The sequence below is a fragment of the Centropristis striata genome, chromosome 11 (genome assembly GCF_030273125.1).
Source record: "Centropristis striata isolate RG_2023a ecotype Rhode Island chromosome 11, C.striata_1.0, whole genome shotgun sequence".
NCBI classification, from domain to species: Eukaryota; Metazoa; Chordata; class Actinopteri; order Perciformes; family Serranidae; genus Centropristis; species Centropristis striata.
This window is the reverse complement of record NC_081527.1, coordinates 13094941-13119870: the sequence shown is the minus strand read 5'-3', so window position 1 is coordinate 13119870 and position 24930 is coordinate 13094941. Positions and strand designations below refer to the sequence as shown.

The 24930-nt window shown below is 38.2% G+C and overlaps 2 protein-coding genes across 2 annotated transcripts; both read right to left on the bottom strand.

The window, feature by feature from the left end:
* Window positions 1-203: 203 nt before the first annotated feature.
* LOC131980254 (uncharacterized) lies at window positions 204-23986 on the bottom strand. Its single transcript, XM_059344470.1, has 13 exons — window positions 23926-23986; window positions 21883-22024; window positions 19476-19659; window positions 17146-17231; window positions 13815-14221; window positions 8723-8882; window positions 7644-7822; window positions 6914-7015; window positions 2415-2439; window positions 2130-2276; window positions 1579-1757; window positions 587-688; window positions 204-374 (listed from the first exon to the last, which is right to left on the bottom strand). The coding sequence occupies exons 2-13, from the start codon at window positions 21992-21994 to the stop codon at window positions 321-323; spliced, it is 1737 nt and encodes a 578-aa protein (XP_059200453.1). The 5' UTR covers window positions 21995-22024; window positions 23926-23986; the 3' UTR covers window positions 204-320.
* Window positions 4912-8866, bottom strand: rbp1.1 (retinol binding protein 1, cellular, tandem duplicate 1). The gene is made up of 4 exons (XM_059344817.1): window positions 8723-8866; window positions 7644-7822; window positions 6914-7015; window positions 4912-5505 (listed from the first exon to the last, which is right to left on the bottom strand). The coding sequence occupies exons 1-4, from the start codon at window positions 8793-8795 to the stop codon at window positions 5455-5457; spliced, it is 405 nt and encodes a 134-aa protein (XP_059200800.1). The 5' UTR covers window positions 8796-8866; the 3' UTR covers window positions 4912-5454.
* Window positions 23987-24930: the final 944 nt, after the last annotated feature.

The following is a 24930-nucleotide window of genomic DNA, read 5'->3' as shown; positions in this document are numbered from 1 at the left end:
CTTTTGTGCAGAATATGACTACACAGGCATGTTGTTACAATCCCTCCAAAAGGAAGTATGTTAGGTGCTTTAGAATGAAAAATAGCCTACTTATTAGTAAGACTTTGATATTAATATCTCATATAAGGTGATACTTTTACCTGTCTCAAAAGGTACCAAACTTAAAGTTGTTTCATTATAGTAGCAGGATACACAGCACAATACATGTTTGAAAAGCACCTTTATTCATTTTGTTCATACATTTTGAAAAACATATTATTAAGGAGCAAACAAAGACCGCGTTAACTGAGTAAATGAAAAGAACAAAAGATATTTGCCTTTTATTCTTTTCTTTTGAACACCTGAACACAAACTATATCTTCACATGTCAGCTCCTGTGGGTGGAAAGACAGATAATTAGAGAAAAAAAAAAGATCAATTACATTGTGAAAAAAATGTCTCCATCAAACTTAATACTCCATCACATTCTGATGAACAACACATCCCACTAATCCAACACAGTTCCCTTTTATCCATCATCAGACCGTGTTCTGGCTCAAATATTTCGACAAAAATCTAATTATCACGACAGATGCTGTCAACCCACCAGGTAGAGTTTGCCTCCTTCGATCCAGTGTTTCCAGCCACGGTTGGCCTTCTCTCCTTTCTGAGTGCACACCAGCTTGTCCCCCTCCCAGGTCACCAGACACTACAAGACAACATGTAGTGCATTGATTAAACAATTAACTCTACTCATTTTTTAATGTTAATTTACATTTTTTTTACTTGTCACTAAAATTGCCTGTCTCTAGCTCTTACATGACTACTTTTAACACAGGCAGGCTCACTTTTATAACCTGAAGGTTACTGCCGCCATGAAGACTCACCAATTTCTGACTGCTTTTATGCTGATGTGTAATTAGAAGAGGTGGGACCCAGCCATTGTTTTGCAAGTAACAAGTAAGTCCCAAGTTGTTGCACTCAAGTTCCAGGTCAAGACAGTTTAGATCCATTTTATTCCATAATAAATGATGTGACTCAAGTCCAAACTTCTAGTAATTAGTACTGCGTTAAAGCAGCTCTTAATGTAGACTAATTATAGTTGCTGTTTCTTTTGGCATAAAAAGCAGTCAGCATCCCTCTGTGGAGACTCAGAACTAAAAATTGTCACTAATAAATGAACTGACCAGATTTCATGAACTCAACTAATTATCTATAAAATCTAAAATCTATTCACTGTGACTCAATAATAGGGAAAAAAGGGTATTGCTAAATTATCTGCAGGTATGTGAGGCTCCATTGACAAAGTGAATGTATGGCAGTGATATTTTGAGAGGTCGAAGATGCAGTATCTTGCTTCCATTGGCATTCAGTGTGACGGTGCATCTCTGTTAGTGATGAGTCATTTTTTGAATCACTGGCACATTGTTTGCAGTGTCTGTTTTCAGCATTGATGTTACGCACACAGACCAATCTTTACCCTGCACACACATAGATAATACATTCTCTTTATCACATAAGCAACAAGGAAAAGGGAATCATGGCCTCATCAGATAAACTATCACTGATTCTTTTTACTTCAAGGACTCCATATCCCACCTTGATGTTTCTGCTGTCTAGCCCCTTTGTGTGCTCATCAAACTCAACCCCTACAGTGAAGGAGAGCTCATAATTCCTGAAGGTGCTCAGCGTTTTGAAGGTAAACTTGTCTCCGTTTTGGTCCACCACTTTGGTCTGAGACAGCGAGATGGCAATTTTCCTTGTAGCAAAGTCAATATCTAGAGCCAGAATAGAGAGACTTGATTATTGGATCTTTTCAGAGAAACCAGATTACAGTATATTCATTATATTTTAGAGGAATAGATACAGTAATGTGGAGAATTTCACTCAATTCTGTGAGATGAGTTAAAGTAATTTCCTTCTGGGAAATAAGCTTTTCTAAAGTTTATAGCTGACGATTAATCATTTTTAAAATCACAACCATTCTAGTATTCTAGTATTTGGCATCATAGTTGTTTTATACTCAATAGTCTGTGTGGGAAACAACTTAAAGACTGAAACTCTCATAACAGAAATATTTAAACAGGGTGATTTTCTAACACATAACACCTCAAGCAGAATGAAACCCACCAAAATTAAAAGTTTCTTACTCAATGCTTTCAAATATTCCTCAAATTTGTCATTGTTTTCCAGAATCCACGTCCCATTGAAGTCTACAGGCATGATGGCAGCTGGTGAAGCTGTGGTGTGTGTAGACTTTAGACAGCGTATGGAGGGGGAAGGTGCAGGGTGTCCTCCTGCTTTTATCCGAATCAGGGTCATGAGGGCAGAGAACTATTGATAAGTGACTTTATGGCTAGAAGGGGATTGGCAGGGGCAGTTGTTTGGGAGGCGGAGGGGGAGACTCAATCTTTTCTTTCAGTCTTTACACTCACTGTGGGAGGGTTCAGAAGGGCATATCTGAGGGTACCAATACACACACATAACACTACTCACATGCACCTTTACACACATACACATGCAGACTCTGCAGTGATGGTCCGTGTACAATGTACAGACAGAGAAGCTGTTTTGTAACATCTGCCAACAGTGTGCGCTTTCTATTTGCTCTTTTTCTGTGAAGTTCAAATGCTAATCCAGAATATCTGAACTTTGACCAAGAAGGTTAATAAAGTTCAACTGGCTTTGAAATGATGAAAAATCTAAATAAAATAAAATTCAGTATTTGGGGCAAACTCTACTTCTCATCCCTAGCTGAAAATCCAGACTATAAATGCACAAACTTTTTTTTTTATTTAAAAAGTTTAAAGTTGATAATTCTTTATGATTTTCATCATATCAAACCCAGTTTTGGGCTGTCAAACTCCTATAGCCACTAATTAAAGGGCCAGTGTGTAGGATTTAGGGGGATAGGGGGATTTAGGCATAACTATGTTTTCATTAGTGTGTGATCACCTCTAAACTAAGAATGATTGTTTCTACAATCGCCCAGAATGGACAAACCAACACTGGATCTAGAAAGGGCCTTCTGCGTTTTGATGTTACCTGAAGGCCATTGTAGGTCTCGACATTCTTGAAATGGGAGGGGTGAGGGGTATTGAGTTGGTAGCAATCTGCAACATCACGGCTAGATGCCACTTAATATGGCACCCTGCTCCTTTAAAAGAGCTTACTCACTACGTCATTAGATAGTGCAACTTACTATATGGTACTTTGCATTATCAGTGGCAGAGTCTTCCATTCCCAAGGGGGATTCAAATGAAGTGCATATGCACAAGAAATTCACAGGAAACTATGGAAGTGACTGCTCTAGGCACCTTTCCTGTGATTAACCCTTTATCAGGCAAATAACTATATTTGGTAACTTCAGGTAATATTTCGAGAAAAAAGTTGCAAATTTACTAGATGAAAGTGGCAAATCTACAAGAAAAATTTAGCAAATTTAAGAGATTTAAAGTGGCAAGTCTGCGCGAAAAAAGATTTACGAGAAAAAAGTGGGGGAAAAGCAATTTTTTCCCCCCAGATTCACCACTTTAAATCTCACAAATCTACGCATTTTTTTTCTCGTAGATTTGCCACTTTAATCTCGTAAACTTTTTTCTCAAAATATTATTTTCGTATGTTTTTTTTTTACACATTCTGGCTGTATGTTATATCCTCCAATATTCTCTAGGGTTGAAAGTAGTATTTCAATGAGTGCCCTGTTAAGGGTTAAAGTGGTGAATCTGGGAGAAAAAAGTAGCTTTTTTCCCAACTTTTTTCTTGTAAATCTGCAACTTTTTTCGCGCAGATTTGCCACTTTAATATACTACATTTACAACTTTTTTCTCGAGATATTACCATAAGTTACCAAATATAGTTCTTTGCCTGATAAAGGGTTAATAAAGAAGATACTTTTTTTCAAGGAACTCTGGTACTTGCGTGATTAAAATCTACTGGACATAAAATGTCTCTTACTTCAGTGTTCATTCTCTGTGTACAATATGCAAGTATCCATACAGCCATGCATGCTTTGCAAGCTACTGTGAGATCACAAAATGATGCTCTTACGTGCACGTCTTCAACTCAGTTAAGGTGAGCACAGCAGATGAATGTGAAAATAGTGTCAAATTCTGCATATACATCATTCTGCACAGTGAAGATCAAACACTAAGTGAGGTAACAATAAGAAATACATCTTTGAGCGTAGGGGGATTTTGGCTGAACTATGGCTGAAAATCCTATATTAAAGTGTTTGGCTGTAGGTTGCTGATCAAAAAAAGAGTTAAGTTAGTGACTTCCCAGCAGACCATTTGTGCACTAAGTACAAACATTTTATTGGAAATAAATGTAAATGCAGATTTCACTCTGGCGCCAGACTCTGTTTCGACCCCTCTCTGAGACCATAATTTTTTTTAACCAGCCAAGGCAAGCGCAGGGAGCGATCAATAACAACCCCCTGTGGAACCATAAATAAACAGAGACCGCAGGTAGAAGTCGGGGTAGTGGTGGGGTGTGAATGCAAAAAAAGCAGCAGGAGGTTGAACAGCAGGGCGAGCAGAAGCAGGTTGAGCAGCAGCAGCATCAGCGGTAAAGAATGAGCAAGTGAGCTGGACAGTTTATTCAGACTGCCCAATTGGTAATGGCAATGCACAAAGTGAGCTGACAGATTAGCTGATTCAGAGCACAGCGTGGCTCGAGTTGTCTGGCAGAAGCTCCGCAGGCTTCACTTCACTCACTGAAATTTTCAAGTAGAGGCCCCCAGGTTCCTCGTACATGTCTGGAAATTTATTTTCAGATAAAAGGAGCTTCAAACAGCTGACCTGTTGGCCCGAGAAACACCAGTAAACAACAACCAATCATTTTTCTGTTTTTTTTTTTCTTCTGTTGTATCATTGAACTGCGAAGCAAACCATCTCTGATAAACAAAAGAAATGGAACTGTTGAGCACTGTTCATTTTATTGATTGATTTTTAAAATATATATTAATGGCACATTCCCAAAGGAATTGGGATGCATAAATATACACATAAGGTCTGATATCTATTCTGGAGACTAAGAATCAGTAGTTTACAACCCTCAAATACTCTTCCATCCACAGCAATCATTGCTCTCTTGTCTTTACTGCCACCCATTACTTTCCCACTCATCATTTCAGCACACTGCGAATCAATCTGGTTCATCAGATGATCTACACCTACAGTAGCTGTATGCATGCATCCACACTTGTTAATCAAGAGCATCCAACCTGAGACAGATATTGCATTTTGTAATGTAACACGATACACACACACTACCCCGCCCCTTTGAACTGGCTTTAGCAGAGTAAGGCAACAGTCTTGATGGAATATAAACGTGTGCTTCATGAAAATAATATTTATAACAGGAAAACAGATGTTGACCAAAAGGACGTTGGATGATATGTCACAGGTGAAGGATGTGTCTGGTTTAAGCCGATGTCAGCCGGGGGATCCGTCTAGTTCAACCAGAGCCAGCTTAGGTCTTCTTGAACACCTGCTTGCTGACAACTCCTCCAGCTCTCAATTCCTGCAGGAAACAAGAGACAAATTAATGTTTTTAGATTGACACGTTTGTATATTTAAACAGAATCAGAATGTCCTTTTGACAAATGGAAATGACCAGGAGGAGGATGACAGTTCCTAAGCTCTACTGTCTTCCCCAAATCGTACAATTAAAGACAAAATCTTCCTGACTTAGCAACACTAACTATGGGTGGAAGGGGCTGCGGATGGTCAATTATAAGTAAAGGATGCATGGAGACATTTAATGTGCAGTATTTCAAATAATTTAAGGGACTCTAAAGTACTGGTTCCCCACATTTTCTTTAAGACGTTCCCCTGAACTCAACTAGAATTATTTCACAATATTGCTACATTGTTTTTTTTTATACAATTAAACATTTATTGTTTGTATTAATTTGATCAAGTCAAGAACTATTTCAGCTGCATATTCAGTACTTTTAATGAACTCTTTCAGCCATTTATTCATTACATTTAGTTAACCCTTAAGTCTTATAACTGTATATCTATTATTTTCAGATATGTTTTAAGCATTTACACATTACTTTCAGCTAACTGTTTGAACTTGCAACTTTTCACACACTATCAATTGCAACACATTGTGTTCAAGTTATAGCTAACTCCATTTGTTGCTATATGTTTTTTTGTTTTTTTTAAGTTGTGAAATTTTGTCAATGCAAATTATTTTCTGCCACCAGAGGCCACTGTAGCTCCACATTCAAACCTTCTCCCAGCTCTTGGGAACTTCAACTAATAACTAATTTCATGGCTGCTGATTGAAAACATCTGCTGGCATCACTTTAACCAAATAATTTGGCAGATTATTTCTGTTTAACTTTGATAGCAGTAATCACACAGAGGGAAATCTGATAATGCTGAGCTAATGGAAATGGTAATGTGCTAGTCATTACTTTAAAGTCTTTTCAGATGCTAATGCTTTCATTACAGGCCACACTGGGCCACACTATGAATTTCACAGAGGAGTTGTTAAAAAAAAAACCTTATTGAAGTTCTTCTAACAGAAATTAGATTAGAAAAGTCGAGATAATAACATGGCAGGAGCTGATGTTGATAAAACGCTGAATCATTGGAAGTCTCAGCTCATGGAGTCAGACAGAAATGCTGAATAAATGAGAAGCAAACGACGCATGAGAACCAAAATATATACGTTCTCCCCCTTAAAACAGGTGGATCCTTGTGCAGAAATAATATGATTTACTAAATGATTTACATCCGCATACACATGCACCTCACACAGTATAATGTCAGTACTGCTGGAGCTAGTGGGCTAAATTATGAGTCACACATAAAAATATATGCACCGCACATACGGTGCTGAGAGGCATTTTGGATTTGGATTAAAGTGTCCAAATTGCGTGCATTAATATTCATGGCAGGATCGGATGTTTTCTTACCAGATGAAGCTCATCTCCGTCCACCCAGTGGGTCCAGCCTCTTCCTTCAATCTCTCCTTTCTGCACACACACCAGCTTGTCACCCTCCCAGCTGATGGTGGTCTGCATGAGGTCACAGGTCAGGGAGAAAATGGGATTATAAAAACTGATGATGCACCAGTGAAGAATTTATTCAAATTCAACAACATATATATGCTGAGGGAGAGGCTCAGTCATTCTCCACCCCTATTAAAAATAATTATTCTGATAAAATCTGCACATACAGACGCACGTGACCCTCTTCTCTTGGCCACACTGCAAACAGCTTATAGCTTATCTATAATCAGCCTATCAGCATACAATAAAGCTTTTTCAAGGGGGACCACAGATAATCTTTGATCCTATTCAGTATTCAGGAACACAATCTGATTAAAAGAATGTGAGGCTTGAGTTATTTCTCTGCCTCTCCCACTTATTTTTCCAGCAGTATCTGACACTGGTCTTCATTACATCAATGCATTGACACGAGCGTGAAAAGTTTGAGAAAAGTTTTGTAAATACTAGGAAAGTTTTGTATAAAATCTCACCACACTACATGCTCATTATAGTCTGGAGGGGTACTGCTGCAGTGAAAAATGTGTTTATGCAGCTACAGGTTTTGCACCAATGGGAAATCGAACAGGTGTGAAACAGCCATGATTCATTCAAATGTATAAAATCCCCTCTGGATACATTGTCTTCAAATGCTCACCATGCACTTCCTGTCATCCACTCCAGACAGATCCTCCTCAAACTCTTTGCCCACATAGAAGTCCATGTTGTAGTTTTTAAAGGTGCTGAGGGTCTTGATGATGATGTGGTCCCCGTCGTGGCTGATGTCCTTGTCGGGCTTCAACAAGGTGGCGATTTTCCTGATGGCAACATTAACATCTGTGACAAGTCCCAGAGGAAGGTGGGACATGAATGAGAGACAAGAGAGAAGGACCAGGAGAGGGAGAGAATTTTAGTGCATTCATACAATTTCAGACACATACAGTACAGTACATGAACGTGCAGACTGAGAAAAACTTAGATGCAGCAGTGTTTGTTAGACATTTTTCAATTCAGCTTGTCCATTTAGAGGTGAAGCGGATCATCTCTGAGTAAAACAATTTCTGATATTGCTCACAAGGTATTAAAGTATAGTTATATCAAAGTAATTGGAAGATATTAAAGGGACAGTTCAATCCCCACATGAAAAATACATATTTTTCCAACATTGTTTTGGTGTGAGTTGGCTGTAAAAATTCCTGCCTTCTCCAATATAATGGAACTAGACTAGAACAAACCTTATTGTGAGCAGTTTCATGTAGGATATTCTTTGAAGTATAATTCTTACTTGGAACTGCTTACAACAAGGTCTGTGGTCATGATTTCTGGAAAGAGACATTTCTGTTTTTCATTTGAGTTTTTCAAATGTATTTTTTTTGGCACATTGAGCACCACAAGCAAAGTGGCATCTAGTTTTATTACATTTAGAGAAGGCAGACATATATAGATGGCAGACATCTCCAATACTCATCAACTCACAACAAAACAATCGTAAAGGATAAATAGAATGACATTAAGAGGAAAAAAATGATTTCAAGGTTAAACCTCCTTTAAGTGTCACAACAAATTTGTATTCCTCTCATTTTTCTACTGGAATCATACTAGCATGACTGCAATTTTGCTCTACTACAGTCAGAACATTAGGACTGATAAGCTGATAAACTCAAATGATGATTTGTTTGCTCCATGCCTTTACCTTTACCAGGCCTATCCTCCACTTTCCCCCTGCTATAAACTCACCGAGAGCCTTCAGGTACTCCTCGAAGTTATCATTGGAAATCATTTTCCAATATCCGTTCAAATCAACTGGCATGTTGGCTGTTGCTCTGCTGCTTTCCTTACTCCCAGTGAAAGATGAAGAGGTCCTCTGTGGACGGCTACTTGTGCCTGAGTGCAGAACCTGCTGTCAAAAGCCCCAATTTGAACCAAATTCACTTTAATCCGATTACCTCCCACCTTCCTCCCTTGGCCGACTCCACGTAACCCCTCAATCCTCCCCACGCTTTCCTTACATATTATATGCTGAGAACATGCGGCATGCATACGTAATGCAGAATAGCTTCATGTTAGAGAGTGCTTACTCCGCCTATGTGGGATTAGCATGAATGCACTTCCTTTATTAATTGACACAGGCGTACTTATTTGGAGTTCCACGTGTAAGCCTGGTTGTGTTGTATAAGATGAGGCCGTTTTAATCATGTTATAATCATAGTGCAGGTCCATCGACAATCAGCCTAATGGGGTGAAATCACACAAAGATCTATGAAATCACTGATCAGCTTGTGGATGTGGCTGAGTGGAGCACACAGTGTGGATAATGTGCACAGTACAAAAGCAGAATCACCTGAGCTTCAAATGATCCAACTGGAACAATTAAACGTGGCACAATAGGACTGTCATATCTTTTGTTTCGGCTAAATAACTCAATTAATTTGATAATCTCTCTTTTGGGCCAGCTGCAGCACACTGTCTAATTCCTTTACTGACTGGGACACAGACAAAGCCACACACACACACACACACACACACACACACACACATTATCTTTCAAAGGATGCCAGTCAGTATCAGTCACAGTGGCGCTTTCAGCCATTGGCCTCAGTGAGAAAACACCTCCTGTAGCTGAGCAACTGTCAGGATTACTTTAAATCCTTTGGCGGAAAAAATACAGGCTTGCAGACACAGTGTGTGGATGATAATGGGGAGACTGAATAGTCGCACAATGAATTGCTGTTGGGAGGCTGCTGCAGAGTAATGACACCAACAATGATCTTCATATGGGAGGAAATTTCAGACAGGATCCAGTTCAGATGTTTTCAATTAAAAACACACACAGAGGGAATTCTGATAGCCTAGTTAATAACATGCACACCATCTAATATATACATATATCAGGGATACATGATATGGATTTATATTTCAGTCACTTGTGATAACTACCTGCTTCTCATGGCTTATTTTAGGGGAAGGGAACCTGTGGCTCCAGAGCCTAATGTGGCTCTTCAGGCTGTCTGCTCCCTGTGGTTATGACAAACAAATTATATGAAAAGAAATAGTAATTTCTTTACATTTTACTTTTAATTCATCATTGGTGTAGGCCCAAAGCAATTTGTATCCTTCAATTGTAAAAATGTTAACAAAAGTCTGCAGTGTGACAATTTAAAATCTAAATTTTGTCTAGTTTAGTCTAGTTTTGAGTTTCCCTCACAAGTTTAGCTTTGGACTTCAAATCTCCTGAGATCATTTTTCATTGTCCAGCCTCTCATTGCACTTTGGTCCTGGGTGCATTCTGACAAAATCATATTAATGAATGCTCATCATGACATATCAGTAATGCTGGTTGGCTAATTTGGACTCAGTAGGTTGTTTTATCTTCATTGTAAGGCTCAAAATAACGCTTGTGGCTCCATTCCAACATTTTTATCCCTCTTTTGGCCAACAATCGCTGTTCTGTTAGTAAAGGTTGCCGACCTCTGGCTTATACAAATAAGATTACTGATAATTTCATATTTTTTTCTTTTTAAAAAGGAAGTTCATATTATGTACACTGTAAGGGTAAGAAAGGCTAAGATGTAGTGAGCAAAGATTGACGATTTAAGCTCTGACATCACGGTTGATGACACACCTAAAAAACAAACAACTGAATCATCCAAAAACTTCCCGAACACACTTGGCTGACTAAGAATTCAAATACTTTGATCTGTCAAATCATACATGAAACTGTATTCAATATTTATATTATACTTATATTGACGGATTGTAAAGTGTGTGTAGATGCTGCTCTTGTTGAGCCAATAAATTATATGGATTTATATTCTCAGTTTTATATATCAGCAATAATTTTATCATCAGAATAATATAAGATAATAAAAAGTTCTCATTATCAGCCCAATATACAGTAGTGTTCAAAAATAATAGCAGTCCAATGTGACTAACCAGATTAATCCAGGTTTTTAGTATATCTTTTATTGCTACATGGCAAACAAGGTACCAGTAGGTGCAGTAGATTCTCAGAAAACCAACAAGACCCAGCATTCGTGATATGCAGCTCTTAAGGCTGTGCAATTGGGCAATTAGTTGAAAGCAGGGCCAGATTAACACTTTGCTGTATCCTGGGCAACAATATTCAAGGGCCCCATCATCACGACCCCAGAATCACCATAATCTGGCAAAATATATTTATTTAACAACACCTATTCCCAGCACAAATGTATTAAATTGATAGAGCCATCACAGAGGAAGACAAGACACAAACAAAAATCAAGAATCTAGAATCAAGTAGCATTTTGGTCCTCAGCTCATTTTAAACAGAAATCACCCTGTCACCTCAAAATTCATTTTTGAGCAACAACTCCGATGTACAGTTTAACATATAAGCGAGAGATAACCAGATATTTTGCTTGTGCCCACACTGCCCTGGGCCCTTTAGAGGTCATGGGCCCCTGGGCAATTGCCCAGTTGCCCATATGGTTAATCCGGCCTTGGTTGAAAGGGGTGTGTTCAAAAAAGTAGCAGTGTCTGCCATTGACTTTACAAACTCAAAACTATTTTGTACAAACTTTTTTGTTTCTAATATTTAGCAATCCTGTGATCACTAAACTCATATTTAGTTGTATGACCACAGTTTTTAATAACTGCTTCACATATGTGTGGCATGGAGTCAACCAACTTGTGGCACCTTTCAGCTGTTATTCCACTCCAAGATTCTCTAACAACATTCAGCAATTCATTTACATTTCTTGGTTTTGCTTCAGAAACAGCATTTTTGATGTCACCCCACAAGTTCTCAACTGGATTAAGGTCCACTCCATAACATCAATGTTGTTGGTTTGGAACAAAGATTTTGCTGGTTTACTAGTGTGTTTGAGGTCATTGTCTTGTTGAAACACCCATTTCAAGGGCATGTCCTCTTCAGCATAAGGCAACATGACCTCTTCAAGTATTTTGACATATTCAAACTGATCCATGATCCCTGGTATGTGATAAATAGGCCCAACACCATAGTAGGAGAAACATGCCCATATCATGATGCTGCACCACCATGCTTCACTGTCTTCACTGTGTATTGTGGCTTGAATTCAGAGTTTGGGGCTCGTCTCACAAACTGTCTGCGGCCCTTGGACCCAAAAAGAACAATTTTACTCTCATCAGTCCACAAAATGTTCCTCCATTTCTCTTTAGGCCAGTTGATGTGTTCTCTGGCAAATTGTAACCTCTTCTGCACATGCCTTTTTTTAACAGAGGGACTTTGCGGGGGATTCTTGTAAATATATTAGCTTCACACAGACGTCTTCTAACTGTCACAGCACTTCCAGGTAACTCCAGACTGTCTTTGATCATCCTGGAGCTGATCATTGGCTGAGCCTTTGCCATTCTGCTTATTCTTCCTTCCATTTTGATGGTTGTCTTCCGTTTTCTGCTACGTGTCTCTGGTTTTGCTCTCCTTTTTACAGCATTGGAGATCATTTTAGCTGAACAGCCTATAATTGTTTGCACCTCTTTATAAGTTTTCCCCTCTCCAATCAACTTTTTAAGTACGCTGTTCTTCTGAACAATGTCTTGAACGACCCATTTTCCTCAGGCTTTCAAAGAGAAATGCATGTTCAACAAGTGCTGGCTTCATCCTTAAATAGAGGCCACCTGATTCACACCTGTTTTTTCACAAAATTGATCTGAACTCACTGATTGAACGCCACACTGCTATATTTTTGAACACACCCATTTCAACTAATTGCCCAATTGCACAGCCTTAAGAGCGTGCATATCACGAATGCTGGGTCTTGTTGGTTTACTGAGAATCTACTGCACCTACTGGTACCTTGTTTGCCATGTAGCAATAAAAAATATACTAAAAAACTGGATTAATCTGGTTAGTCACATTGGACTGCTATCATTTTGAACACTACTTTATATCAGGCATCGGTATAATATATACACACAAACACGTGTGGAGGTATTTCAAAAGCTCATTCTTAGATTTTTACATACAAGGCCAAGAAACAAAAATATGTTTCAGCAGCATTATTATTATTTTTAACATTGTGCCATGAACAATATGGCATCTTCAAATATCTTAATACATAACCTTGAGCTGTTTCACAACCATTTTCTTTTTATCAAGATTTGTTTTTTCACTGCTTTCCTCCTGTTTGTTCATACTATTCAGTTTCAGAGGTCTTTATTTGGTTCAATGTCAGACATTGAATACTTATGTCTGTTAGGTTGCTAGACTGTGTTAACATCCAGGACAGGGATAAAATAATAAAAAGTCCAGGACTTTATCATCGTATCTCTGACAAAACCTGATGTTGTATATTTATAGATATATTTCAATGTTTTCATTAAAAACAAACCCTTAGATGTGTAGTTTTGTTTTCTGTGTTTGCACGAGGGATTTGGGTTGTTGGATATACCCTGTTATTGTTATTATTTTATACATTTAGACAGCTCTGAGGAAAAAAAAGTCAGATGAAATACTTCAAATTTACAGGAATTTATTTCAATGTATCCAACTTTGCAATGGTATGAAATGTGTAAAACTACAGATGCAAACTTTTACAAATAATGTTCTCTGACAGTGTGGCAGAAAGATGGGGCTCAGTATTTGCAGTACTCCATGTGTATGATTAAAAAGACACCACAGCACTGTGTAGACGAGTTAGAACAAGTGATGTCTGGAAAACATTTAGGCCAATGTGCTTTTCTTTGTACATTGTGCAAACCTCCATCACAACAGAGTCCGGTGGAGCTTCCCGTCCCTGAAGAGAAGCACTGATCTGTGAGTGAATTACCACAACATGTTCAGCTCAATGCTGCAGCTGTCCACCTGTCAGTCATCCAGACTCTTTACTTGTGCCTGCTTTGTGAGCGGCCTCAGCACCGTTTCCTTATTCCTCCTCTCGCTGTCCTCCGTGTAGAGGTTGTGCTGGTGGATATACTCTATCACAGAGTCTGGGATGAGGTATTTCACACTAAGATTCCTTCTCAGAGCCCGGCGCACCTCTGTGGCGCTCGTCTCATTCCTCAGCCATTCTCTGACGAGGAAAATGTTGTGACGGTGGCGCGAGAGCGTGTCCGACTCGTGCACGGCAAGCTCAGGCTGGAGCCGCCCTCGACTGACGCAGACGAGGCCGAAATGTCCGGCCACCTCCTCCACGTGGTCGTCCATCCACAGGCCAGGGATCTTAAACGTGTTGAGGAAATCAGCTCCACACAGGAGCTTCAGCTGAGGACAGGGGCCTGAGGGAGAGGTGGAGTAAGATAGTGAGCAGGACTGGGCAATAAAATCTACTTTTCAAATTCTTTTTTTTTTTTTAAATTTTATATTTATTGAGGCCAACAGGTTGCATACAACGTAAGATATTTTCCCTTCGTAAAAACAAAACATAATTATTCTTATATTTACAGGTTCCTGATACATAGGAAAAGCAAAGAAAGGAAAAGAAAACTAAATCATAGAAAAGATAACCGTCAGGATTTTCATTCTGTATCCATAGATATACATCAACATCAATTTTCTTCCCAGGCCCAATTTTTTTACATTTTTATGTATTAACATTATGAACAGTTGGAACATAAGGGGGAGTTTCACTTTAATTCTCCGAAAGAAAAGAAAGAAAGAAAAAGGGACATGCATATATACATAGACAATTAGTACAAAACACAAATTTTCAAATTCAAAAACATTGAAACATTGTTGATAAATATTTTGATCTAATTTACTTAACTTTAAAAACATTAAATGTTTTGTATTTACATATTATTTTTCATTTATCTTTTTTATCCAAAATTATATTTTTACATTTTTAATGTATTATTATTATATTTTAATTAGTGCATTATGATTTCAAAGTCAATGAATAATTCTATTAATTTCTTTTGTTTTTTTGCCATAATCAAGCAGCTTTAAATAGTAAGGAGGCAATCTTTGAGAGGGTTGATATGCAGTAAGGGGCCGGAGCTATTGCTTTATATGGTTCATTTTAAGAATAAAAAGCATGCATGATTAATAATTCTACTTTGTGATGTTCCTTGATGTAAAGAATACCTCATATCTATAACAATGGACTTGCTTCAACTCATCCCTTAACATTCACTCATCGGTCCCTGGGGTCTGCCATCACCGATCTCTTTCAATTAATTTTACCCAATAAAGATAATTCGGTGATTGGCCTGTGTACTTAGTTGTTGATATTTTCTGAAAAAAAGTGAGGATGGCAAAGAGTAGCACAATCTTCAAGTGGTGATTGCTTTTTATTCATTGGAAACAGTCCAGTGGGTGTTTGCCAACTCACAAAAAACTTGGCAATCCCATAATAAATGATTGAACTGTCTCCTCAAAGAGTGCTTATACTGTTGAGGAGGAAATCCAAAAACTGGAGGCACTAATGATGTGAATACTTAGGAAAAAGTGAGTGAACATCTTGAGTTAGGACCTGGCAAATGAAAACTCTGAACATTACTGAAACACACTTACTTGTTCTAAAAATGACACAAACTAGATATTCATGGTGCTGGGGGATAAAGCAAAAATAAAGCTTTGGCATTTTTAATTTTTTTTTACTTAATTTCTGACAGATCTCACAGCTATTTATATCATTACCTCTACTTTTTCATTTTTTTTTTTATTAAAAGTAATTTTATGGTTTATCACTTGATGTAGTGTTGTGTAAAAAAACAGTAGGGCCCAAACAAATATCCCTGTAAATGATTTTGATTCATCATACATAATTCCTCAATACTGATTGCTTAGCTTCCAGTTACACAACAACCCTTATGTTCACACATGCTTTTTGTGAGTTTGTCCATCCTTCGAACACACACACACACACACACACACACACACACACACACACACACACACACACACACACACACACACACACACACACACACACACAGTCTTCAAGGTATTAAACCTATGCCTAATACTCTTTAACCACTATAAGTTAGGACCACAGAGCACCATTAGGCTTTGCATTACTACTTTACACGCACAGGCACATAGCGTGGGACTGGTCTAAATCCTGAAGCCTAACTCTGTTTGAGGGCTTTGTATGATAATGTTTTTTTTTTTTTTTTAAGATTATTTTTTGGCATTTTTGCTGCTTTATTAGATAGTGACAGATAGAAAGGGGGAGACAGAGGGGAAGACATGCGGCAAAGGGCCCTCAGGCCGAATTCGAACCCGGGTCCGCCGCAGCAAGGACTCAGCCTTAATAGTACACGCTCTACCAGTGTGAGCCACCAGGACACCCTTTGTATGATAATGTTTACACACTGAAGGCCAGCAGTTATGCTTACCATGTTCATCATCTGAGTTGAGCGTGTTAGCATGTTAAAATGAGCCTAATAGCACTGGGGCTGAGCCGAATACTCTGAGAAATGAATATCTGCTACGGACAATTTACTATTTATAAGCACCACTAAAATGTGTCCTCATTGGGTAGCTGTCTTCTGTAAATATCTCTCTTGCCGATCAATCTTGTGATCATCAGAGTCAGCTTTTGAATAAATAATAAATAAAGCAACTTCTGATCAATCCAAGTCAATTGAAAGCTTAACCTCTTCAACTCCTTGAGGACGTCGGCATCCTCAGCCGACCTCCCGTCTTTCAGGGGCTGTAGAAGGCTCAGTTTTAATGCCTCAGTGAAGATATTGGTATCAGATGAAACTGACATGGCCATTTTCTCGTACTTGTTTTTTCTGAATTAGCACTAAACACAAAGTCTAGCTAAAGGCTGAGGTGTCTGATGTCATTAGTTATGCAGGTTTTGATGATAAACCAAAGTACTGGACAAACAGTGACCTGTAGGTGGCGCTAAAGAACAAGTCAGGGGATCATCAAAGGGAGGATTTTTCTTCTGGGGACCATAAATATCAATATTTAAATAATTTAATGTATATTTATATATATATATATATATATATATATACATTGCTCGACACAAATATGTGCTGAATTCCCATACAATTATTTAAATATTGATGTCCCCAAATATATACATATGTATTTATTTTATTATATTTGGACCAAAATGGTGCATGGACTAATCAACATTGAAATTCATGGTCATTGCCACAAAACACAACCAAATATGCAATACCTGCAAACAGTCAGAGGTCAAAGGGATCCAGATATCCCAACATTAAGAGGTTCTTACTTAAGAAGGGAGCGGTGTTTCCAGCTGGTTTGTTGTGTGTTCTTTTGCTCTGCTCATACTGCTGCAGAATACGCCCATAATGATACCTGCCCAACAACAAAAGGCATGAGAAAAATATTGAGAATATATTTCTTTAAATGATACTTGTGTACTCATTAGTTATTTGCTGTACACTGTTTATGCATGTCCAAAGGCAACATCTAAACATCATGCCAATAACGCCTTATCAAATAGATTTGAATTAGAAAAAGAGAAATACTGAAGACTCCCAGAGGAACGTAAAAAAAGAAAAACTGTTTTCAAGTAAAGCTCCTTAAAGGTGTTCTTGTAGATTTGCGTGTGTGTGAGTGTTGGGGAGCGAGAGGACTTGTGACGTGGCCTGCTCACAGCCTCTGGACAACAACAGGCCACTTCATGCCTTGGTCACCACCTGTGTTGCGCAAACACTCATGAGGGGATTTGTGAGAAATGTGAAGCAGGAAAGAAGGAGAGTGAGAAAAAAAGTTGAATCAGTGTAAAAGTCCTTTCTAAAATAAACCTACTATGTGTACAGATGGCATATGGGCCATATTACATATTTCCATTACATAATTAATTCCCTCAAATACTCATAGACATGCCTTATTCCCTTATTAATTTTTCAGATGGACTACACCACTGTCATCATTATTGCTTGTTTTTTAAAATTATTTTTTCCTCTTTGATGTATACGTGTGTGCGAAGATATATGCATGTATCCATGTCTGCATATACAGTTATGGAAAAAAATATTAGACCACCCTTGTTTTCTTCAATATCTTGTTCATTTTAATGCCTGGTACAACTAAAGATAGAATGATAAAAACAAAAATATCTCATAAAAGAGTTTAATTTAAGAGCTGATCTCTAGCAATTTTACATGGTTTTCTTTCTTTTTTCTTCTTGATTTTGGTTATTATCAAGAAAACCATGGAAAATAGCTGGATATCAGCTCTTAAAATAAACCATTATGAGCTATTTTTGTTGTTATCATTATATTATATATAAATAATATAATAATAATATTAATATATCCAAACAAATGTACCTTTAGTTGTACCAGGCATTAAAAATACACATGCTAGTTCACTGCTTTTATTATGCTAATTTTATTGGATTCTCTTTTTATTTTGCTGTTGTGAAGTACTTTTAAAATTGTTTTGAAAGGTGCTATATAAATACATTTATAACTGTTATTATTGTTATTCACATTACCTATGGCTGCCTCTTTTCATCTGTATTCATGTCTAAGACAGACTTTTCTAACTACACCACTCCCATTCTGTCAGTAAATTTAACAGCAGTGGCCCTGATTTCACCTCATGAAAAACTCAGACCCAACATGAGTCCAGTCTAGTCTAGCAGCACCCAAGAGACCAAAAACCTGGCAACACACTGTTGCATAAGCAGTTGATGCTGGCAAGAAGCAGGGCGGGCAGAGAAGCAGCAAAGAAGAGTCGTTCCCTGTGAGCTCTGCTGGTGCTGGTGGTAAAACTAGGACATGTCAGCAAGGAAAAATATTTTTACCAAAGCAACAAAGAACTAAGAAGGATGTAACAGGACACAGTAGATGGAAGCAAACAGCAGCTGTTGAGTGGTGGATATAAACTGTGAAGAACATGTGTTTTGTTCTGTCATCACAGAAAAAATCAAACCAAAGGTAGAGGACACCTATTGATTTTAAATCTGCTGCAACAAGGAGTTTTTAACTGGTTTTGAAACTGTCTCAATTTAACACCGATGCCTCTATATGACCTACATAATTAAATGAGGCCATCAGTGAGAAGATTGGCTATTTCTATATGATTAATTCTTAATGTCTGTCCCCGGGTCCAATTCCTTTCAAAATTAGACAAAATGATAAATGGCAAGCAGACCGGAAGAGCCTATTTTTACATTTTTATGAAGGGTTATTCGATCGATTCATAATAACAATTATTTCTAAAGTTTGTTTAAATTATAATTACACTAATTTGTTTACTTGCTGCACATAATGAAAATCTGAGGACAAATTATGTGATTTATTTTATTTTATTTGATGATTATATGTCCTTATTGGAAATTTACTTTTCTGTTTATCTCCCGCACATCAATATCAATTTATAATAAATGGCTATATTATTGGATGATGAAGGACAGAGGTGGATTTCTAGAAAATAAATAATGGTAAATAGAAAATAAAGACCCAGTGATCATGATTGGCCCCAAAAACTCCTGATTGGAGAAGCCTGACCTTCAGTTTCTTGCATGGAAACATTCTATTTCAAATAAAGCAAAGTGAAGTCTAATGTAGCTATAAACTTGTTTTATACCTCATGGTGACCACAGTCTCCGTCCAGTCTGGCTGCTGACTCTCCCATTCATCAACCGTGACCCAGTTGGAGCTCTGGAGCGCCAGCTTTGCCATAGCAATTCGGTGCTTAGCCAGAACCAGGCCTTGCTTCCCATATCCGTCACTCACTGGAGACACTATGCCACCCACCACCTGGAACTGGCCTGAAGGAAGAGGAGAAGATTAATGCAGTTTTTCTGGGTCATGACAGACGATACAGAGATGGAATATAAATCAGTAGATAAAGTTATCTCTGAGATTCTTTATCAGATCTCACATTTGAAGACAAATGCTACAATTAATCTTTTAAGAACATGGCGAGGTAAAAATATATTACATGGAGCTTTTACTATAATTAACACATTCTTACTTTGAAGGGTAGTAACTGCTTTAAACAATGAGTTAGACTAAAGGTTTTAAAGCATATTGTGTTAATTCTAATGTTAAAAAAACAAGTTTAAAACTGATTTATTTATAGTAATTTTCTGATGGTTACTCTCAAACTAGTCAGCTGATGTGTTATAGATGAGGGGTCAAAGGGCAAGCATAAGAGCATTATTTATGTTGCTGCTCATTGAAATGCTGCACTGTGCATGGATCCATAAAGCATCTTAAGAGTGAGAGAGCTGACTCAGGACCAGTTCAACTCTTTAGGTATAATGATGTCGTTGTGATCATGTGACGCGGCCAGAACTCTTATGCAGAGCAGCTTTGGAGGTAAATGGGGCGTGGGTTTATATAAAGGAGACTTTGTTGTTACATGGTTGTAACATGGTTACATGGTGTGGCAGCACATGACAAAACACACAGAATTAAGTCTCTGAAGCATGAATAAAAAGGGCATGAGTACATTTTTCTTAATTATTCTTGTTGTTTATAGTTCAACACAAGACAAGAATGTGAGGTGTTTAAAGGGACAGTTTGGATTTTTGGGGTTCTATGAGGTAGTAATTCAGTCAGTGTACAACCAAGACTCCGAAAAATTAGGACACTGTGTAAAACATAAATAAAAACAGAATGAACAGAATTTACATTTACAAAAAAACAAAAGACTGAACAGAGTGTTCAGACTGAACAAAAAATATATTGTCTTCGTACATTTTTATTGAATATTTGTCCAAAAGGATAGGCACTAGCAAATCATTGAATTCTGTTAAATGTGTGTTTTAGACAATGTCCCAACTTTTCTGGAATCAGGTTTGTATCACCTGCAGTAGATGGCATGCCCCCAGTTTGGAGAAGCAGGCAGGAGTACTGGCAAAGAAGCAAAGCAATGCGCTGCTGTTGATGGAGGCAGCAACAAAACATATTTCAGCCACCTAAAAAAAAAATCAATATCAGTTTAAGTGTATGCTATAATTAGAATATTCTCACGGCTTTACCATGCCGCAAGGCAGCCCTGTTTACGTTTATGCAGGGGGAACTGAAGCCTTTATCTATGCTCTTGTCAAGGCCACCAGACTGAATGGAAGAAAACAGTAATTTTACTCGCAGAACAGGTTTTGATGAGAGCACAGATAACAGCTTTAGTTCCCTAACTTTAAATAAGTACCTCATACAACCCCACTTGAAGTATCCCTTTAAAGGTGTGTGAATGGATATTCGGCCCACTAGGGGGCAGAAGGGCTACCCAACAAGCTGAAAACAAAACCCAGTTAGTGTGTTATGAAGCTGTAGTGGCTTATGAGCTAGCCTATTTTCACATCCTGTTTTTATGGCAAACTCATTCTCCTTTTTCTTAGTATAGTGTTGCTGAATAGTGACAGGAAATGGGTTTAGAGGGAGTGGATTACATGCAGCAAAGGGCCACAGGTCAGAATCTAAACCGGGCTGCGGTGGTTAGAACTCAATCTTAGCATATGGGGCGCAAGCTCTGCCAATCTCGTTTTCCTTTGAGCTTTTGGATTCAACCGACTCCTGAGACAAATATCTGCATCTTTAGCCTGCTATGTACTCAACTTTCTTCTTCAGCTAGACTCTAACTTTGTATGCCTGCTGTCAGGTTCTTGATGGATCAGAGATGGAGGGTTTATCAGGGCTTGTTTGCTTAAAACAGCTGCCTGCTGCTGCTGCTGCTGGGAATGAGGTGAAAAAGAAGCTGGGGAGACTGAACCAAACAGTAAATTTGTAGTCCATAAAAGAAAAACAATGAGCTAGAGTGTATAGCTGTGAGTTGGGTCATAATCTCTTAAGGTTCATCACTGGGAGCAACCTCTTCCCCAATACACATTAGTCACTTGATGTAATGTTAATATAAAGAATATTAATTGGTGAACATTACAGAGGAGCTTTTACAAGAGCTGCTTTGACCCTGAAGGGTATCTATAAAGTCAAATAAAACACACAAAGGATTAGCAGACACAGTGTCTGTGATGTCTGGATCTGACCTATGCTGTGCATGTGGTCTCTGGCCAGCTCAAACAGCCTCATGTGCTGGTTGGTGATGGGATTAAAGGAGCCGCAGGCTAGCAAGACTACTGGAACACGGTGGGTGGCCATCTTGGTTTACTCACACAGCTGTCAAAGAACCTTATCGAGGAAAGCAGAAGAAAGAGTTATTAACATTGTGGGAGTCGTACAAGTGGATGCAAAGATGAGAAGACTGAAGGAAGCTAGCATGAAGGTGTGTTTTCTTCTACAGGATGCTGTGCATAAAGACTTTATATATACAAGTCATTTTGTACTTTTCAGTAGTTGCATCACTGTATCATTTTGCAGAGGTTTGCCTTAGTTGCATTCACCTTATCAACCAATTTGTCAGGTGGTGAGAGTTTTTAATCCCAAAGCACCTTACAATGTATGAGTACAGTGTGAGCATAGGTGGCCCAAGTGAGCAACCCAAAGCATTGCCATTCTCTGCCCATTCATCACTGGCGGCGTTGCATTGGAGTCAGACACAGGAGGAGGAGAACAACTGTAGTGGCGATTTGCTATAATGTGTTGAAAGCCTAGAGGGAAATTAACACCAGCCCCGATCCACACATTAGTTGGAAATATGGATAATTTCAACCAGCCTCTCTGGCAGGTATCAGCCATCAACTTATTTCACTTTAAACATGGAATTTTTTGTGGTGAAATCTATGTAAACAATGTTCAATGCCTAAAACTATTTTGGGTGGTGTCATCTTCCTGTGACCACTAAATATACTAATAAATCTCAGTCAGGTTACCACCCAATTATATGTTTCCTTTAAACATATTCAATCTTTTATTTGCTTGTGTGCTGGATTGTCATGACTATTATTATACGCTGATTTTAGAACAAATATATTTTATGTGTCTATGTCTTGTGTTACATTGTTCCATTCATGGGTGGATTATGAGACAATTTACTCATGGGGACAGTCATGGGGCCCCACCACTTCTTCTCCTCCCCCATAAGAGCCAGACACACAGAAGATATAGTTGTTGAGTTTATTTTTGTTGTTGTTGGCCTGTGCCTGGTAGGCCAGTTCACTAATCTATCCATGGTCCCAATATTGCTTTAGTTGCATTTTATTGTTTACATAGTGTTCCTTGCTTGAAAGTGCTACACAGATATAATTATTATGCTAATTCATTTATGTATTTATTTATTGATGAATATGAGGCTCTGTTGATATTTCATTAGGACCTTTGCTCATCTACTTAATGCACTTCATGTCTTGAGACAAGCCAGACAATAAACAAACTGCATTTAAAAAAAACAACAACAGGCTTCTTTGTATCATTATAGGGCTTTGGGCACCACCTAAGCCGATTGAATGTAAAATCAATGTGGAGAGCATCAAAACTAACCAAATTACGAGTGGACTGCTCAAGTATGTTTTGTTTAAAAGCTTTTTGGGTGTTTATGTACTATCATCTCTGTAGACAGATATGGTAATAATAATGATCCAAAAGTTGTGAAATTGCATCATGTTAATTGAAAAACGTTACAGTTTATTGGGTGAGGAACCCCAAACCCCCCACCAAATACTCATATTCCAAAAACAATGTTAGATTTGCATGTTTTGTCTGAAGTTGTCTGACAACACAGCACGCTAACAATAATGAATGCAGTGTGTCATGTATGCATTATTCACTGTCTTTAATTTAAGAGACTACCTGTCAGAAAACAGGTTGGAGACAGATGTGTAACAAATCACAGACTGACGCAGTTTGCAATTCAGCAACGAGTTTGTAGGTTTGACGTTGTCACATGATACAGTAGCTGTGGTTTTGGACAGCTGTTATAAGGCATTTTAAGTCAGAGGACAGCAAACAAATCAGCTAACGAAGCCTTGACATTGAACTAGCAGCTAACGTTAAATAGCCTAACGGACCAAACTACGTCAAAACACACATTGGAATGTATGTATGAATGAAACTAAAACGCAGCACATTCAAACAGTCATATTACTAGAAAAACACAACGTTTTATATTATATAACTATAAATAATTTGTTTACCTTGGTTTCACATTTTACTGTTTGGTAAGTGTGTCACACTCTTCCCATTCCGCCGGTCTGAAGAGCTGCAGCTCGATGGTTCCGCAGAGAAACACTGGCTGAAGTGCGACCCCTGGTGGAGCAAGGCCCGCTGAGCAAAGATACGAAGCTCTCCATGGTGCTGAAATTCTATGTACAAGTGATGGCAAATCTTTTTAAATCAATTTCACACGGTAAAGATGCCCAACATTGCCGTAATTCATTAGCTGCTTGTTTGCGACCAATGTTACATTGTTATACATTTATTTTAATGCCTTCTTGTGCCTCTGTGAGTAAGGACAATGTCTTCCCAGAAGAAATCTGCCATAATCATAAGCTGACCTTTACAGCAGTACAACATCAAACACCTACGTGCTCCTGGTAACCTTTCATTTCATTTTTGTTAACTGGTTGTCAGATGGAAAGCAGAAGCTTTGTCGAACACTAATTGACTGCCTTACAATGGCTGTACAGCAAATGGCTTTTCCAATAACTTTGCTTTGTCGCAAAGGGACAAGGAAAAAAAAACATTAAAGAATGCGAAGGTTAAAATAAGTGCTCTGGCATTTCACAGAGCACTGGTATGGACCACAAGAAAATAAACTAGTACACTGCACAATGAGGACAGTTATTGCTGCAAGAATTGTACATGCACAAACAACCTATATTTTAGTGTTAAACCAGCAATAAATTGGCGGTTACAATTAATTTCAAAAGGTAGAAAATTGTGAGCATGCATGCACCTTTTTGTCCGTGTGTAGAAACACACAGACAAATACCATCATACTTTTCGACTAAAAATTGTTATTGGTTCGTTTGCGCAGCCAGTATCAGTTAAAATGCAAAACTCTCTTCAGACCAGCAGAGAATAATATATCTTACTCAATAGTATGTGATGCCACACCAGAGTTAATGCAGATAGGCAGAAAAATACTTACAGATTCATTTTCTGTGGAAGTAGAACATTTCTGCATGATTTAAGATTGT

Excerpts from the sequence above, each read along its gene's own strand:
- rbp1.1 (XM_059344817.1), bottom strand. The coding sequence starts at position 8,795 with ATGCCAGTTGATTTGAACGGATATTGGAAAATGATTTCCAATGATAAC. Across the intron at positions 7,823-8,722 it reads GGAGTACCTGAAGGCTCTCG|ATGTTAATGTTGCCATCAGG; the intron begins GTGAGTTTATAG and ends GACTTGTCACAG. Across the intron at positions 5,506-6,913 it reads ACGGAGATGAGCTTCATCTG|GAATTGAGAGCTGGAGGAGT; the intron begins GTAAGAAAACAT and ends TGTTTCCTGCAG.
- LOC131980254 (XM_059344470.1), bottom strand. The coding sequence starts at position 21,994 with ATGGCCACCCACCGTGTTCCAGTAGTCTTGCTAGCCTGCGGCTCCTTT. Across the intron at positions 7,823-8,722 it reads GGAGTACCTGAAGGCTCTCG|ATGTTAATGTTGCCATCAGG; the intron begins GTGAGTTTATAG and ends GACTTGTCACAG. Across the intron at positions 7,016-7,643 it reads TGGATGACAGGAAGTGCATG|ACCACCATCAGCTGGGAGGG; the intron begins GTGAGCATTTGA and ends GACCTCATGCAG.